At 46.0% G+C, this 19,638-nt stretch overlaps 1 protein-coding gene across 2 annotated transcripts in view; it reads left to right on the plus strand.

Annotated features, from left to right (window-relative positions):
* Nucleotides 1-19,638, plus strand: part of INO80 (INO80 complex ATPase subunit) — a 545,189-nt gene that overhangs the window by 412,186 nt on the left and 113,365 nt on the right. For both annotated transcript variants that reach the window (XM_086937360.1, XM_086937361.1), the window contains 2 exons: nt 456-550; nt 17,975-18,047. In XM_086937360.1, coding sequence (XP_086793486.1) covers nt 456-550; nt 17,975-18,047 — 168 coding nt within the window. The remainder of the gene's footprint in view (nt 1-455; nt 551-17,974; nt 18,048-19,638) is intronic.

Here is a 19,638-nt window from a genome sequence, read left to right on the forward strand (position 1 = left end):
CTCACCAAAATACCGCCGCACAGCCATGAATCCACCCATGCGTCCAACCACATCCACCTAGGTTTTCTTGTGCCCATGTGTTTTGTATTCTGGCTTCCAAAAACATCAAACGCCAATTAAGGACAAAACAACAGGAAAAACACCACCTAAAACAAATAAGAGCTATTGATTTTGTCAATGATTTTGTATTTGTAAATTGAAATAAAAACCATAAGTGAGGTCTGTAGGTTATTTTTTTAATTTAATACCTAATCAAATAAATTTAACTTGTTAATTTCTATGCGAGAAGTTGGTGATTCAAACACATGTTTTTGCTGTGTTGCTGTCAAGTAAAGATCTTATCCCAGTATGCCTTAATGTGCGCTCACATCGTTAATATTGCATTTTTTAAAAACCTTTGTGCCAAATATTTGGTCAGTTATCATTCATCAGATTTGTTGCTTTGCTGTTTGCAGGAGTACATGGTTTACAGGACTCACACGTATATGCGATTGGACGGCTCGTCAAAGATTTCTGAGAGAAGAGACATGGTGGCTGACTTTCAGAGCAGGTAATCTTCATTTGTGAGACAGGACTTAGAAAAATATTTGATGGACAAGTTCCACATTTCCTATTGGGAAGGACAGGTACTTTTCCATAAGCACATGGAAGCTAATGGAGTTCTATTAACTGCTTTGCTGAAAGTAGTTATTGCTGGGGTGAGTTATAGACCTCATTTCACTTCGCAGATCGAAAGAGTGGAACAGGATAGTAGTTCGCAGCCGCTGAAGAAATCACTCAGCTCGAAAAAAAGTAACGTTTATCTACATTTGAGTGGTCATACTATACCTGTCCAAAACATTTTGTGAATTGTTTGAAAAATCTTGTTATATGAATTGTTGAGATTGTAACCAGGTACAGAATGCAGTGAAGCGATGTAGTGCATTTTTCTCTGAGGGGAGGAGTGAAAACTAAAGAAGGCACACCTCCCTCTATGATTTGAAATGTTCTTTACACGCTCCCTATTTATAACCATCAGTAACTTTTACACTTACGTTTTTAAGATAAGTCAATGAGGTATGATTCATTGTTAGTAAAACATTAAAATTGGACCTGAGCAGATTTTCACACAATTTCATTGTTCATATATATTTTTTTAAAGTTTGAAAAAAACTATGGGTCGAGAGAGGGTTTAGTTGAATAGGTAGCAGCATAAACCGAATTTTCACAAGTTCTGTTCTTCTACAGATTGTTAGTCCCATATCCAGTGCAGAAGATTAAATTAGTTTACTTTTTTTTTATACTAAACTCTTCATTGTAACACTACGTAAAATACTATTCTGCACTGACTGTTTCGCTGTAAACAATGGACCACTGTTAATCCCGACTGCATGCATTGGCTCATTATGTAATGTTTATTTAATATTAAAAAAATCTAAAACTGCTGACATGCTACAAGGTAAACACTTAAAGTTTAAAATATTAAGGAGATTTCCAACCCTTTTATTCTTTGCCAAATGCAATCAAGATTATGCAAGGTGCAATAATTCCAATAATTTTCTCTTTTGTCACTCGAACTAAACTTGTGGCGGGAAATAAAATGTGCAGTTGATTGGTGGGAACTTGCCATGGCAAATTTTATACTCTGCAAAGACAATCAAACAGCCAACTGAACGCAATAGCATTGGTACGACTCTTACTATTTTGCTTTTTCTTTTATTGTTAGGGAAATTGTTCTTTTCAAGTAACACTTTAAAATATTTTATGAGGCATAGGTACATTATCATAGTTTATCTCTAGACAGTACACATCAAGTCATAAATACTTAATTTCGGCATACATGCATACAATGATAAAACACAGAGCAATTAAAAAATAAGAAAATGTATCATGATCAAAAGTTCGAGGAACACAACTTTAAGAACATATCCTAGGAGTTAAAAAGGCACAGAGCCGTCTAAAAAAGTAGGGAGCAAAAGTGTACAATTGATAGACATATGGTCAAATGAATACATTTTAGACTTTTACAATTATCTCTTAGTGCCCTCCTTGAATCCCTGGATTATAGCAGCAACACAATGACCGAGATGACCGAGATGACAGCATATGTCCACAGGACATAAAATACCTGTGATTAAAAGCGTGTCCTAAGGGTACATAAACACTGGACCGACTAAAAAGATAAAGCATAAAAGGCGCAGTTAGTAGACATGTGCTAAAATTGGGCCACTCCAGACTTTTGAGCTTTTCTCCTTATACCCAACATATGTCCAAGGAATTTGGCAACAGCACAGGCAAACAGAGGTCTAGCATTAGATCTTAAAATTCGCAGGGCTTCTGTCTGATTGCAAGTAACCATCTGTTTGCAAATGGGTTTTAGCCAATTTGCTCAAGGAAGTGCGTATGCCGGGCAGGCAAACATTACTTGGGCAACAGATTCACTGGATGCTTTGCAGCCAAAGCAAGACCAAAATGTTGATGGATTATTGTACCATCTGCCTGTGAAATCATTCAGGGGGAGTGTGCCGAACCTAAACTGGATGTATAGTTTCCTGTAACTTGGAACTTTTATAATATCTAAGTAGCACTCAAAAGCACTATCCAGTTTGTGGCCCATGAATTCAGATGTTAACTTCCCCCTAGACATGTTACTAAGTTCAGCTTGCGTTACCCAATCCCAATATCGTGATTTGACGTGGCCTTTTGAAGGAAGCGATGGTCAGTATTTTCTCAAATTTCCTGTAACCCGATGTTAAATAGAAGTCTCCTCACATTGCTCAACCAGCATATTTTATTAAATGTATCCAGCCGGATGACTTCCGTGAGGGCATGGGCATAGGGGAGTAATCGGTAGTGGACCTAATTCCCATCCAAAATAACAATGGGCGGAGCTTAACTTTGTCAGCAATTGATTGCCTTCCCAATGTCCAATTTTGGGGGTGAAGTGGGGTACTCAGAGACAGCGACACCAAATTCCTCAAAAATGTATGCTCCGATCTGGTAAGATCGTCCATTCTACCAAATCCCCACAATTCAGACCTGTAAAGGGGCAGCGCTCACTGCTTTTTGATCATAGATCTGCAAAGCAGCAGCAACTGGTTTGCTAATTGAAGTACAATGTTCCTTCCCCAAGGCCCCAACTATCTGCTTGTGTTTCAAGGTTATTTTGGCCACATGCGGTTTCCAAGACATACTTTAAGATAGTTTTATGCCTAGATAATAGTCAAAGGTACTAACCCTCTCAAGCGGCACCCTGCAAAGGGTAGGTATGCGACCGTGCGACGCAGGTGAGTGTGACCCACTTGTGGGACACCCCCGCGCCGCACGGCCACCAGCTGCTGCGTGTGCTCCTGTGCCTGCCTCTGCCCCAGCGCCGGCCTCGCTGCCGCCTTGAGCGCTCCCCTTGGTTTTGCCGATTTCTGTCGGAAATTTGTGCTTGTTTTTTTGGTTGCCGTAAGAGCGTTTGTCTACTGTTTTGCCTCTGTTTTTGACCTGCATTGTTGCCTGTACCCAGTGCCCCGTTTTTCTTCGTGTTTTTTCCTTTGTGCCTGTCTCCTTCCTGTGTGCCCGCCTACCTCGCCGCCCTCCGCTCTCCCTCCCCGCTCCCGCTTCCCGCCACCGCCATCAGCCCCGCCCCTTTTCTCTTCTGTTCCCTCCCCGCTCCCGCCTCCCAGCTGCTCCGCCCACCCGCGCACTTCGCCTTTAAATGGCGACCGTGCGAACGCGCAGCGGTCACGCGCAGCGGGCGCGCCGATTGTGCGCCGAAGGCGCGCCAAAGGTAAGCCCGTCTGCGCCCGTCCGCGACCGGATCGCGACCAGCGCCAGGACCCCTGGCCCCCGAAGACCCCGACCGACCCGCCAGACGTACTCCGCCGCCACCCTCTTCGCTCTCAACACCGGCCGACTACCGGAATGCCATCAAGCCACTCCAAGACATACCCACGGACCTTTCAGCTGCCACGCCTGCAAATTCACCTGCATCCGGACCAGCCCCGCACCAGCACCCGCCAAGTCGAACACCAGCAGCACCCACCTCAAGTGCATCCTGCTCAACACCCGCTCCGTCCACAGACACGCCATCGAACTCTGGAACCTTCTAGACGCCACAGCCCCTGACGTTGCCTTCCTCACGGAGACCTGGATGAACGCCTCTTCAGCTCCCGACATCGCCATCGCTATCCCAGAGGGCTACAAGATCGTCCGGAGGGACCGAAACGCCAACCAGATGGGAGGAGGCATCGCCATCATCCACAGGAACACCATCCGTGTCACGACCAGCACCGACAACACCCTGACCACCGCCGAACACCTGCATTTCCAGATCCACACCAACCCTAACACCACCCTCAGAGGCACCCTGATCTACCGACCCCCTGGACCACGCACGCAATTCAGCGAGGACATCGCCGACTTCGCCAGCCCGCATGCCCTCCCCTCCGCTGACTACATCCTCCTCGGAGACCTCAACTTCCATCTGGAGAACAACAACGACCACAACACCAGCACCCTGCTCGACAACCTCGCCAACCTGGGACTCAAGCAACTGGTGTCCACCCCCACCCACCTCGCCGGACACACACTCGACGCCGTCTTCTCAGCCAGCACAGACATCGACTTCAGCCACGCCACAGAGCTTCAATGGACGGACCACAGCTGCGTCCACTTCACCTTCAAGAGAACGACGACCCACCAACACCAGCAACACACCGCCCGCAGAAGCTGGAACAAGATCACAGCAGACCAGCTCGCCACCTCCCTGAGCCAACACCCTCCTGCCAGCTCAGCGAACCCCAGCCAGGCCGCCGATAACATCACGAAGTGGATCAGCAACTGCGCGGACGAACTCGCCCCGCTGAGGACCCCGCCTAGCAGACCCGGCAGCAAGAAGGCCCCATGGTTCACCGACGAACTCAAGAGCTCCAAGAAGAACTGCCGAGCCCTCGAGAAAGTCTGGAAAAGGAATCCGACACCGGACAACAGGACCTCCTACAAACTTGCCACCCGGAAACACCACCAGCTGATCCGCGCCGCCAAGAGAACAGCATTCAAGGACCGGTTGGACAACAACGCACACAACAGCAAGGAACTCTTCAACATCGTGAAAGAGCTTTCCAACCCCAACGCAGGAAACAACGACATCACCCCATCGCAAGACCTCTGCAACTCCCTCGCCTCCTACTTCCACAACAAGATCACAGACATACACAGCAGCTTCAACAACCAACCAACGCACACCACGACCGACCAGCCACCCCCCCCCCACCACCACCCTCCACGCCTGGACCCCGATCAGCACCGAAGACACCATCCGCACGATGAACTCAATCCACTCCGGATCACCAACCGACCCCTGCCCTCACCACATCTTCAACAAGGCCTACGCTGTCATCGCACCCCACCTGCGAGACATCATCAACACTTCCTTCGACACCGCCATCTTCCCCGAGAGCTGGAAACACGCCGAACTCAGCGCTCTACTCAAGAAACCAACAGCGGACCCCACCGACCTCAAGAATTACCGCCCCATCTCGCTTCTCCCGTTTCCAGCCAAAGTCATCGAGAAGACCGTCAACAAGCAGATGGCCGCCTTCCTCGAGACGAACGGATCCCTCGACCCCTCACAGTCCGGCTTCCGAGCCAAACACAGCACCGAGACCGCCCTCATCGCCGCCACCGATGACATCCGAGCCCTGATGGACAATGGAGAAACAGCGGCCCTCATCCTCCTAGACCTCTCCGCGGCATTCGACACGGTCTGCCACCGCACCCTAGTACGGCGCCTCAGCAACATCGGCATCCAGGACAAGGCGCTGGAATGGATCATCTCCTTCCTCGACGGAAGAACACAGCGAGTCCGCCTACCACCGTACAAGTCAGAGGCCTCCGAAGTCATCTGCGGCGTCCCCCAAGGATCATCCCTGAGCCCCACCCTCTTCAACGTCTACATGAGCCCCCTCGCGGCCATCGTACGCAAACACCACCTCAGCATCATCTCCTACGCCGACGACACCCAGCTGATCCTCTCCCTGACCAACAACCCCGCCGCCGCCAGAGCCAACCTACACGAAGGGATGAAAGAGGTAGCCGAGTGGATGACGACCAGCCGCCTGAAACTGAACTCGGACAAGACGGAGGTCCTCATCCTGGGCTCCTCTCCCTCCGCCTGGGACGACTCCTGGTGGCCTCCCGCCCTGGGCACCGCACCCAAACCGACAGACCATGCACGAAACCTGGGCTTCATCCTGGACTCCTCCCTCTCCATGACCAGGCAAGTCAGCAGCGTCTCCTCGGCGTGCTTCAACATCCTACGCATGCTACGGAAGATCTTCTGGTGGATCCCCACAGAGACCAGGAAGACCGTCACCCAGGCCCTCGTCACCAGCCGACTGGACTACGGCAACGCCCTCTACGCCGGGACCACCGCCAAGCTCCAGAAGAGACTCCAGCGGATCCAAAACGCCTCAGCCAGACTCATCCTCGACATCCCACGATCCAGCCACATCTCCGGACATCTGAGAGACCTTCACTGGCTCCCCATCAACAAGAGAATCACCTTCCGCCTCCTCACCCACGCACACAAAGCCCTACACGACCAAGGCCCGAGCTACCTCAACAGCCGAGTCAACTTCTACGCTCCCAAACGCCACCTCCGATCAGCCAACCACGCCCTCGCCGCCGTCCCCCGCATCCGAAGAGCGACTACAGGAGGAAGGTCCTTCTCCTACCTGGCCGCCAAGACCTGGAACTGCCTCCCGTCCGACCTGCGCCTGACCCAAGACCACCTCTCCTTCAGGAAGAAGCTGAAGACCTGGCTGTTCGAGCAGTAGCGGCACCCCCCCCCCCCCCAGCGCCTTGAGACCCTATGGGTATGTAGCGCGCTCTATAAGTGCCACTGATTGATTGATTGATTGATTATAGGACATGTGGGGATTTAGTGTCATAAATTTAGTTTTGAACGTGTTTATCTCTAGGCCTCGCATATCACAGAAATCTTTAAATCGATTTAAAAGCAGCTGAAGCCCCCCCACCTCTGAATTTTCGACACCCGTAAGGTATAATCTGCAAATAGGAGGGTCACTACTTCTCCCCCCTCCTCGATTGGGTGAACTGGGATAAAAACGGGACTGCAATATTCATGTTGATTGTTTTTATTTCAAGGTCCTATAAAAGGTTCTGTAGAGCGTTTTGTGATACTTTAATTCTCTCTCAAAAAATTCATGTTAAGATCTCATCTGTGTACCCTTTATAAAGAAATTTTCGTTTACATTTAGCTAGCCATCGGTCCATATAACGGTTGACGTTTTATTATTGGTAAGGTACATTTTACATGTATGTGTAGGCAAATATATCACTGGAAAATACTAGCTTAGTTAAGATTGACAGGAGTTAATTATGCATACAAAATAACGCCTCAAAAGCTAAGAAATACACTAGTTTATTTAGTAACTGAACCAAAAACTCCCAACCCCTTCAAGTGTGAATGTTGGCAATCATAATACTATTAAGAGTTGAGTGAGTGTGTTGCAAAGTGCACAAGACTTTCTGTGATTCATGAAACTGGTGGAAAGAGAATTGAGAGGGGTGTTAATTGCATAATTGTAGTTTTGGTTGGGGTACAATTTATAATTTAATGACTATGTCAGATTGAAAAGAGGGTGATCTGAATTTTGGAATGCTCAAGGTGTTATCCTGGGTTATTAATGACTCATTGCAAAGCACTGTAGGATTGTAATTTTGGGATTGCATTGTAGAGTTCCAGGTTGGATTAATTCATAATTGAGAATCTACCAATGTCTAAAAAATTAGTTGTATCATTTACTTATTTAATAATGTAATGTGCTATTACATGTGTGAACTAATGTGGCTGCTTATAAAGAAGAAATACATTTGGAGAAATTACCAATGCCTAAAGGTCTGTTAACCTCGGTCTTAAGGAGGAAAAATGGCTTCAGGAACCTGGGGCATTAATACATATTAATGTTTCCAAGCGTTAATGACACTTGAGTGCCCCTCTCAATATCATGGGCTTAGTCAATAAGGACTCTGAATGGTCCTGGCACTATATGCCTCATAACACAACTGTTATTGCATTGACCCATTAAAGGTTCTTATAGACTAAAACCAGTCAGTAAGGACCTTTAATGGGTCAACGCAATATCAGTACGAGTGGCTTGAGGCACTGCTAAGACTTACTAGGCTAAGGGTCTGATTTAGAGTTTGTTAGTCCGGTACTTTGTCACAGACTTGATGGATATTCTGCCCACCTTATTACCACTACCATCGGATATAATGCATTTGTAAAGAGGCAGATGGGAGATCTGTATGTTTGTGACGGAGTAACCGGTTCGCCAAACTCCATAACCGGCCCCAAGGTAGTAGTGAGCGTCAGTGCAGTAATGAACATTAATAGCTCCAAACAGTAATGCTGTTCAGTGGCAGTAGCCTCAATCATAGGCATTGATTCACCAAATGTCAAAGTTAGTGGACTTGAACTTAGACACTCTTTGGCCCGCCTGTCATGATTTCACAGGAAGTGACCTCACAAAACGTTTGACACTGGTGATAGTCCAAGAAGGGACCTCATTGAATTTTAAAGTCCTACAATAAAAACAAATTATAGTAATACGAAATATCCTAAAGCAGATAAAAATATGTGTAGGCGAAGTTCAGTTCTCCAATATTGGGGTGTCTTTCATCGATTCACATGCCTGAATAATTCCCTGTCATCGGAGTAGGAGTCCCCCCGGTACATAAAATAGAAATAACATGCACATAATAACCAAAAAACCTTGGTAATAAACAACCAGGAAGTAAAGTAGCCCTAAGCTACAATAGCAAAAACTTCCACACTCATGACTATCATAGTCATTTTGTATAGTCCAAACTGCAGCCAGTCAGGCTACAGCACCCACCAGAATGTTCTCCCCAGTGGCTCAGGCTCTCAGATTTTCTACCGCACGTCGTGTGAAGGGAGTCTCCCTGAGCTCTGCTCAGTACTTCACTTTTCCTACTGGATTTCTTCATCCAAGATGTCATCTACTAAAAAATCTCTCTTCAGGCCTTGTGGGAAGCTCCGGCTTTTTAAAGAAGATCCCCACAAAAAGTGCATCTACTGCCTTTACCCTGATCATGAGGTGAGAGAGTGTAAAATCTGCAGGACCTTCCCTCAGAAGACCCTCAGAGACAGGGAATGACGCCTAGGTCTGTGGCTATAGACGATCAAAGACCAGGACAATCCCTTATCTGAAGTGGGAAGTGTGGCTTCAGGGTCATCTGTGTCCTCAAGAAAGTGTATGGCTGAGGAAGATCTATCTTCCACTGGGGCTAAGGTGTTGAGGAAAGTTCAGCCCTCCAAGGGCTCTGGCTTGCCTTCTGCAAAAAAAGGCTTCTCCACCTTCTGGATCATCATCTGTATTGCCCCCTAAAAGGACTGGAAAGTCTTTGGCATCTAAGAGGCTTCCTGAGAAGGTTTTTTCTCAGAAGAAGTAGTCCACGCCGTCGGCTCCTTCGTCGTTGATTATCATCGTCGACGCCACTTCAACATTGATAGTCACCTTCTCATCACCTAAGCCTAAGATGATAATGTCGTCAGCCTCTTCACCGTTGATGCTGGTCTCTGTTGTGGTAAGACCTATTTTGTCGACAAAGATAATGCCGTTCATCGTCGACGCTCCGTCATCGATAACGAAGGGAGGTAAGATTCCGTCGACGAGTGCTCCATTGAGGAAGACTGGCTCGATGTCGACGACCCCACCGTCGACGAAGACTACCCCGTCGACGAGTGCTCCATCGACGAAGACTGGCTCGACGTCGACGACCCCATCGTCGACCAGGCTGGCTCGACGTCGAAGATCCCACCGCCGACGAAAACTGCCTCGTCGTCCACTGCTTCATCGGGGACGAAAAATGCCCCGTCATCGAAGACATTGTCGACGAAGGATGCCTCGTTGTCGAAAACATCGTTGACGAAGGTTACACCATCGCTTAAGTTAACTGTCTAGTCGACACCATCTCCTTCGACGATGGCACTGTCGACGACAAAACCGTTGACGTCACTTTTATCAACGTGTATTGAACTACACGTATGGTCTTCCACACCATCTACGGCCTCTTTTGCCCAACCAATTACGACACCTTCTCTGCTTGAAAGACGTGGCTCGTCATTACAAGCTTTATCACCGCTTTAATTGCCTGACCAATTGCTGGATTCCGATGATGATGAGGAGCAATCTGATGTAGACGACAGGTCAGATCTGCTACAAGTCCATCTGAATTGCTTATTAAATATCAAGAGGAAGATCCAGACGAGGAAAAGTTCTCTGAATCTGTATGTCAAGCTCCTGCCACGGTGCCCTCAGCACAAATGCCTTTGGCCCTTTTTAATAACTTATAGTACATGTTAGACGATTACTATAGTCGTTTCCCTCCATCGGAGTTGGCGGGATCTCTCCCATCCACTCCCATGCCTCAGGCCTCTGCATCCACTTTGAAATCTCCAAGACCACCTTCTCCAGCACCATCTCATCATTCTCAAGAAGCAAACACCACGGATGAGGAAGGAGAGGTGGATGACAAATCTAGTCTGTCGGAGTGGGATGACTACCAAATTCAGACACCATCATCTTCTGGTCCAGCTGCGGCTAATTCGCTTCCAGTAGACATTGGAGGCTTCCATCTCCTGATGGAAAGAGCTACTAAAAGGTTCCTAATCCCAATGGAAACAAAGAAAGATGAGTGCTTTCTTTATGATTTTAAAGATCAGCCGCGAAGGCAAGTCAAAACTATTCCCATCATTGACTTCTTAAGGAAGGAAGGTTTAAAAATTATGGCGACACCCAATTCCCTTCCGGCTGTATTGCCCCGCTTAGACAAACAGTACAAGGCACCGGACAACTCTCCTGCATGCCTAATAGGACAACCTAAGGCTGATTCGGTTGTCGCTCAAGCGGCGCAAAGACGGGCCAGGAACCCCTCTTCTCCTATTTCGGCTCCACCTAATAGAGATGGCAGGCATTTGGATTCCATCGGGAAGAGGGTCTACACGATGGCAGCAATAACTGTACGAGCCGCGAACTCCCTAGCGATATTTGGGAGAAACGACAAGCAAATGTGGTCGGACATCTCCCCCTATGTTGAGATGTTACCAGAACCTGCAAGATCTGAGGCAAGGCAGATATTGCGAGAGGGTGAACTTGCTTCAGCAGAAATGATCGACGCAGCAGTAGACATGGCGTCTACAGGTTTCAGACAGCTAGCAGGTGCGGCTGTGTTGAGGAGACAGGGATGGCTAAAGTCCACATTGTTTCGCCAAGAGGTCCAGACCAAAATATTTGTCATGCCTTTTGATGGCGAGTTTCTTTTTGGCCAGCATGTTGACGAGGCCCTACAGGCTATCAAAAAGGACACTGAAACGGCGAGATCTTTGGGTAGCCTGCCGTTTCGCAAGTCGTCCTTTCGAGGGGCTAAAGGGCGTGGATCCTTTTCCAACAGAGGAAATTGCAATCAGCAGAAGTCATATCAAACTTCTCAATCTAACCAGAGATATCAGCCCTACAAACAACAGTCTTACGGACAGCGAGGTAATTCTTACACGCAGTCCAGAAAGAAGTCCTCCTACAGTGGAAGAGATTCCAATAAAAAACAGTGAGACATGCCACCTGCCACCATCTCTACCCTTCCCCCAGTCAAAAGGTGGAGGAAAAATATCCCGATTCTACTCTAACTGGTCCGCAATTACTACAGACAAGTGGGTCCTGGATATAGTGGCCAGAGGACACAATTTAGAATTCGTCAAAATTCCCCCAAATTCTCCTCCCAAGGGCTCACCATCTCATATCAAGGAGTTGTTCACCCAAATACAATCAATGATACAGAAGGGAGCGTTCGAAAAGGTTCCTTACTTGCAAAAGGGAACAGGTTTTTACTCAAGATTCTTCCTCATAAGGAAAAAATCGGGGGAATGGCATCCCATCCTCGATCTGCGTGCCCTCAACAAATACTTAAAGAAGTTGACCATCTGAATGTTAACACTTCAAGAAATCCTCCAGCTTCTTTCAATGGGGGGATCACATGGCCACCCTCGACCTTCAAGATGCTTATTTTCATGTGCCGATCCTCCCCAGACACAGAAAATTCTTACGATTCAGAGTGGCTGGCAGGGATTTTCAGTATAAAGTTCTCCCCTTTGGACTTCGTTCAGCACCCGTGCTTTCACGACGGTTATAGCTCCGGTGGCAGCATGTCTCCGCTTAGAGGGCATTCAAATCTTCCCATACTTCGACGATTGCCTTATCAAGGCCAGTTCTTTTACAACAGCAAGCGCACATGTTCAAAGATGCCTGTTTCTATTCCAGTCTCTGGGACTCTCCATCAACTTAGAAAAATCCCATCTCATTCCGTCTCAAAGAAAGTCATTCTTGAGAGCCACACTGGATACCCATCTCACTCAGGCTTTCGTCTCAAAAGAAAGGCAACACAAAATCTGCAATATGGCTCGCCTACTGCAAGAAAAAGAGTACGTTTCAGTTTGAATGTTCAAATCTTTCCTAGGGATGATCTCATCCTGCATCCCTCTAACTCCCAACTGTCGTCTCAGAATGAGACCTCTACAACAGGAACTCAACCTCCAATGGTTGCAGGTTTCGGGGTTGTTCGACATCAGTTGCTTCACTCCTGGTATGAGAGAAGTCTTTCACTGGTGGACTCAGATAAAAAATTTGCAAGAGGGATGTGCATTCCTGACGGAGGTACCAAATTTTACCATCACCACGGATGCTTCCCTCGAAGGATGGGGAGCACACCTTCAGGGAATGACTGTCAACGGAAAGTGGAATGTGCAACAAAGGAAGTGGCACATCAACCTCCTGGAGGTACGAGCCATATTCTTGGCCTTGGAAAAGTTTCGAACAGTCATCCAAGGCTCCTCGGTACTAATCCGGACAGACAATACAACAAGTATGCATTATTTAAACAGACAAGGCGGTACAAAATCGGCCATTCTCTTCCAGCAAGCCCAGGAGATTTGGGATTGGGCTCTGGGTCACTAGATCAATCTTTCAGCGGTCCATGTTCCAGGCATTTCCAATGTCCTAGCGGATTCACTCAGCAGATCTGCAATATCCAATCACGAATGGGAGATCCACCAACCGACGTTGGACCGAGTCTTTCCGGAGTGGGGTCACCCCAATCTGTACCTGTTTGCAACAATTCAGAACCGCAAATGCCCACACTTTGCAAGCTGACTTCCCCATAAGGACTCATGCGGGGATGCGCTTTCTATGAACTGGTCTCAGATATATGCATACGCCTTTCCTCCGATTCCGTTGGTTCCCAGAGTCATCTGCAAAATGAAAAGACAGCCGTGTCGCCTCATCCTCATTGCTCCCAGATGGCCTCACCAATACTGGGTCACCGAACTTCTCCTCCTTTCGGAGTGCGATCCCATTCAGTTTCCTCCAATACCGAACCTTCTTCAGGGGTGTCAAATCTGTCACCCGGACCCAGCCTCCTTGAGATTAGCAGCTTGGCTCCTCAACACCTTGAGTTTGCAGTTTGCACACTTAGATATCCCTGCGGATTGCCAAGAGGTTTTAGCCAATGCTAGAGCACCTGCCACGATTAAGACATACAAGCTCAAATGGAAGAGATTCTGCGCCTGGTGTCACTCTGCCAATTTACAGCCAATTCATGCCAAGCCAGAACAGATCTTACCGTTCTTTCTTTATTTCGATAGAGAGGGGTTATCTCATTCCACGTTGAACGTATTCTTGGCAGCTATATCGAGGTTCCGTCAGGATGGTTCTAACTCTCTCTATTCTACTAGAGTTATTCAGCAATTTTTTAAAGGACTCTTCCGAATGTTTCCTCCTATTCGATGTCCGCCTCCATCCTGGCATTTGAGTGTGGTACTCGCTCAGCTCATGCATCACCCCTTTGAGCCTATTCATAAGGTGGATCTTAAGTTCCTATCGTGGAAGGTTTCTCTACTTTTTGCTCTGACATCAGCAAGAAGGGTCAGCGACATTCAGGCATTCACGATTAAGTCACCTTTTCTACAATACACGTAAAATTCAGTGGTGCTTCGTACCAATCCAAGCTTCATGCCTAAGGTTCCTTCAGTCTTTCACCTTAATGAACCAGTTTTCTGAAGACCTTTTTTCCAAATCCTCAAACAGCAGCAGAAAGAGCTTTGCATTCCCTTGAGATCAGGAGATTTCTCAAGTTCGATCTGCAACAATTCGGTAAACAGATCAGCTATTTGTAGCATATGGAAGGCTACGTCAAGGTTACACTGTATCCAAACAGACTATAGTTCGTTGGATGTCCTTGACTATTAGTCTGTGTCATCAACAGGCGGGAAGGACTCTACGCTCCATGCCAAGAGCACATTCTACAAGAATGGTCTCCTCTTCCACCGCTCTCTTTGCTGGTGTGCCTTTTCATCAGATCTGCAGAGCGGCAACCTAGTCCAGCAGGCACACGTTTACCAAACATTACTGTTTGGACACTGCAAGTGATGCAGATACGTCAGTGGGACTAGCAGTTCTCCGCAATCTTTTCAAATATGGTGAGCCTCTGTTCTCCCTCCTCCACTATGCTCTTTTTAGACGCTTAGTCTTACACTGTGTTCTTTCTTGCTCAGTATGCATTTGTAAGCACTATTGTATTTATATACGTTTAAGATTCTGCTCATGTTGCATTGAGAGGCATGTTTACATATATACTGTGATACAAAGAGCGTCTAACGAGCATTATGGTTTGTACTGCTATCTACTCTGATTCAGGCATGTGAATCTCTGAAAGACACCCCAATACTGGAGAAGAACAATAGTTACTTACCTGTAATCTGTGGTTCTCCAGTATTGGTGTCTTTCATAGATTCACATGCAACCCGCCCACCTCCCCGCAGAGGCTCTTTGGCTATGATGTTTAGCGTCACTCCTGTGCGAGAAAATCTGAGAGCCTGAGCCTCTGGGGAGAACATTCTGGTGGGTGTTATCACCTGATTGGCTGCAGTTTGGACTATCCAAAATGACTCTGATAGTCATGAGTGTGGAAGTTTTTGCTCTTGTAGCTTAGGGCTACTTTATTTCCTGGTTGTTTATTACCAAGGTTTTTTGGTTATTATGTGCATGTTATTTCTATTGTATGTGCCATGGGACTCCCACTCCGATGACGGAGAATGATTCAGGCATGTGAATCTATGAAAGACACCAATACTGGAGAACCACAGATTACAGGTAAGTAACTATTGTTCTTCATTGTACTGTGGGGAAACACCTTGCATGGACTAAGCCTAGAAATGCAGTTTATGCGCCCCAGGGGCGTTTAGAGAGGCACTTAATCAGTTGTGTGGGAGGTGTTCACTGCTCTGTAAGTATACTCTGAAATTATCCTGGATAAGGGCTTGATTTTTTTGAAAATGAAAAATGTTATGAACCATGCATCTTTTCAAACATAAAATACAAGAGCTGATGTTTCAACCTTGGTTGATGCTGGAGGAACAGTGCAGCATTGTTTTTGTGCATTTTCCTATTTTCAAAATATTTGTCAAGTGCATTTGCACTTGACAAAGTGTACACAGAGCCCTACAGAAAGTGTGTTGCCACACTGAACTATCTTACTTCTACTTCTGGAACGGGAATGGTTTCAATACACTTGTGAGTGCTTAATTTGTAAAATAGTGAGTGCCAGTGCCCACAAGCACTGCTCACAAGCCCGACTGGCGCTGTTAAATGTCAGTGCGCTAAATACCAAGGCTGTGTAGTCCTGAATCCAACTCAGGCCTCTTTAATACACTGCCAGACACTGCTTACCCCTTTCTCTAAATCTTGCAGTTTCCTGTTTTCTCCCTTTATGACGTCTATTCTGTCTTTTTATTCTCCTTCTTTCCTGTTTGTTAGTTTTTCGCTCTCTTGCTCTCGGAAAATGTCTGTTGAGTAAAAATATGTGCCAGTACCCAAAAATGAGTGCTGGTGGCCCCCTCTGGCTCAAATTGAGCATTGTATATGCTTGTGTTGGGATGTATCTGTGTCTGGCCACCACCCTCCTAGTTTAACACTCCTAGCTTCAGTAAGTGTGTTGCTAAGCACTGACCATGACTTGTCCTTTGACTGTCCTGGTCACACACCCAGGCTTTCAGCCCCTCAGCCGGTTCCCCCGGACATTCATCTGTGCTTATCTCTGGATAGCCACCTTGGAAAGGCTCTCATTATATGAATGCAAGCGCCATCTTGGCTTGCTGGAGTGCCATCATGCGGGAGAGAGAGTGACCACTTTACAAGCCCATATCTCATGTAAGTGAAGAGGCAGAGACTCGAATTTCAGCATCCCAGGGCAGGCACTGACCCCTCTCTCATACCTTCAGAGTTGTACAGTGCTGTGGCGGGAGCCATGGTGTTCAGTAGAGACACGTCCTGTCGGAACTCTGCTCAGGCCACATCCCCCTAAACAACCACCGCCCTCTGAGTGTGAAGGGGACCAGGACCTTCCTTTATCAGCCATTTTGCAGGACTCCTACCTTGCCCTAAGGAAAGATGTCTGTTTTCCTTTGGAGTATTAAGATGTAGGGCCAACTTTAACTTACAGAGACAGAGATGCTGGCTCTGTATTATGTAATTTGGATATATTGCAAGGGTTCAAACGCCCTATTCTCCTAATCATGGGGATTTTTATCTGCCGGAAAGTTCTTTATTTTCCCGGATAGAACGTTATTAAACTTAGTTTAGGTGAGATTTTCAAAAGTTAGATCTTTTTCTTTTGTGTTTGTGCATTCCGCATGAATAAATATTATCTCTCCGCAGTTGATACCTCGTCAGTGTTCCCTTGGGACATAAGGTTAGCTTGATATAGAACTCCTCACTTAGTCATGCATGGTACCCTATAGGTTTGATATTCATTAGAGAGTTATAGGAGTTTAATTGGTTTCCATTTTTCTGTGTCACCTTAACTAGCAAAAGAGGCAAACATATCCCCCCATTGCCACTTGTGGCGTGTGGAACAGTGAAGAAAAGTTAAAACAAATACTGGGTACCCATAGTCACATGCCTAGTATCCTATAATATTAAACCAACAATTTCCTCTGTGAGTACCAGCTATGTTTACCCACTTACTAACCGAAACAACCATAAGCAGAAATTATTTTAATATTCCCTTCTTTGGTATTTGCAAGACCATAGTTCTCAAAAGAACTTAATTGCTATATTTGCTTGAAGCGAATCAAGCGCTTGATACATAAGCAGGACAGGTGGTCTAGAAACATTTATTTAGATTTAGCTTGCAGATTTTTAACTTGCCTCTCAGCTTATGCTGCTTGCTGCTCTTATTACAAATCTGTAAATGATCCAAATCTAGAGAGAAAAAACAGCTAGTTACCTCTAATGTATTTATCATTGTATTATTATTAAAAGTCATCAGTTGAGGCTTGAGAAAGCCTCCTTATGGGACTCAGAAGTGATGTTCTCCCAATGTTACTGTTGAAGGGTACTCTGAAGGTTGTAGTGTTTGTAGTATTTATGGCCCCTGCCAGTAAAGAGAGTTTATCAAAGACTTTGCCTTTAATGTGAGGGAAGAACATTAACTAGCAGATGGTGCATTCCTTTCACCCTCCTTATTTGAGCACCAGTTATTAGTGTCCACAATAATATTTAGGAAAGCAGGTGTTCTTATCAGTCCAATATCATGAAGTCTGTGTCATCTTATTGCTTGCTTTAGTCTCCATACCAAGGTTTTGTACTGAAGCTGTGCTCTTATGAAGTGAGATCACCGTATTGGACAACTTTGTAAGTTTCATAAAACGGAATACCGTTTGTAGCCGGTCCTTGAAGAATGAACTGTATATTCCCTTTTACTGGTTACAACTACAGCAAGCTTTTTTGCAACTATAACTTCTTTTAATGGTAATGGGCTATGAAAGTAATAGTGCATGGAATCTTTCTGGATAGTTTATTTGGGCATCATGCTAACAAAGTCTTGTGTGTTTCACTCTTCCTTGCAGAACGGACATCTTTGTGTTTCTCCTGAGCACAAGAGCTGGTGGCCTGGGTATTAACCTCACTGCTGCAGATACGGTTAGTGGTGCTGATAAAATGATAGTGTATCTCCTTAACCTGAGGCCTGTGTTGTTGATGCACATGCTTCATGTGAGTTTACTTTAACATTTCAAAAATGTTTTGCATTACTTTATGTTGCTCGGTTTAAGATTTAAACCTCCGAGTGCTTTCAAGTTTTACAGACTAATACTAAACCCATTAGCTTACTGAAAACTTTTTTTCTGGGACTTGGAAGCCTACAAAAAGATGGTATAGCTCAGCCCCTATGCAACTTAAAAGGCATAAGATTGCTTTTTGGTGGGAAGGCGGGGATCTGAACGGTAACCTTGAAAAATATGTGTTGCGGTTCACAGCAGGGTTTGCTGCCTTAACCCCCTACAATGCTCACTGGTACTTCATGGGGCTAATAAGGAAATGGTCCACTATTAACCCAGAACTCGTTCTGGAGGAGATAATAAAGCGTAACCTTGAGCAAGTTCTGGAGTGTCTAGAAGTAAAATTAAATAGCCCAGTTATGATTAAATCATATACGGCAATAAATTAGACAATCCGGGAACTTTTAACCAAGAGTTAGTGTGATGGGAAACAAAAAAAGAAAAGGTGGTTCAATAGAGAATGTTCCCATCTGCATAATAAATTAATAAAAATTTTAAAAATTATACCACTTGACAAGAAGGCAGTTAGGCAGGCAGTTAGGCAGGCTCATATAGATTATAAGTGTGTTTTGGAGCAAGGTAAGATGGAGATCAGGAAAGATGTCTGGGATCAATTACTACAGGCGTCACAGAGCAAAGACTCCAGACTCTTCTGTCAGACAGTGAATGAGGAATATTTCCGTGACACACAAAATGGTATCATTGATGTAACCATTATGCCGGAAACTTGGGTGAAACATTTTACTGAACTTTATGGTATTAGTACTGAATCATCTAGTGGCATTGATCCTCAATATGAGGTATCTCCCTTGCAACCCCCGACGAGGTAGATAGGGCGCTTTGCCAGACTGTAAAGAATAAGGCTTCCGGTCCTGATGGGGTACCTGCAGATTTATTTTTAGCAGATATAACCTTGTGGCTACCAGTGTTAACAAATATACTAGGCTGCTATGCGGCCTTGGGTCCACCAGATACCTGGAGATCGGTAATAGTAGAATAATAGTGCCCGTATATAAAAAGGGAGACAGGTCAGGCCCTAAATGCAATCGACCAATCTACCTAATTGATTGTAACTGTAAAATAATGGGTTGAATAATAAGGCAGGGATTGGAGGTCTGGATGGCAGAAAATGGGAAATTTTCAAATATTCAATATGGATTTAGAAAGGGTCTGGGCACCGTGGACCAGTGCCTCAATCTGCACCTGGTCATCGGCAAATATACTGTGGTGAAGCCAGGGACCTTATAACTTGGGTTTATGGACCTGACTTCTGCCTTTGACTGGGTGCAGAGGGGGAGACTCTGGGAGAAAATGCTGCTCATGGAGATTGATCCATCTATCGTCCATTATCTAGCAGCAATGCATCACCGAGCCACAGGGAGAGTACGTTATGGAACAGCTGGCGAGCTGACCCCACCAATAAAGATAGATTGTGGGATTCGCCAGGGATGCGT

Source organism: Lissotriton vulgaris, chromosome 9 (genome assembly GCF_964263255.1).
Source record: "Lissotriton vulgaris chromosome 9, aLisVul1.2, whole genome shotgun sequence".
Taxonomy (NCBI): domain Eukaryota; kingdom Metazoa; phylum Chordata; class Amphibia; order Caudata; family Salamandridae; genus Lissotriton; species Lissotriton vulgaris.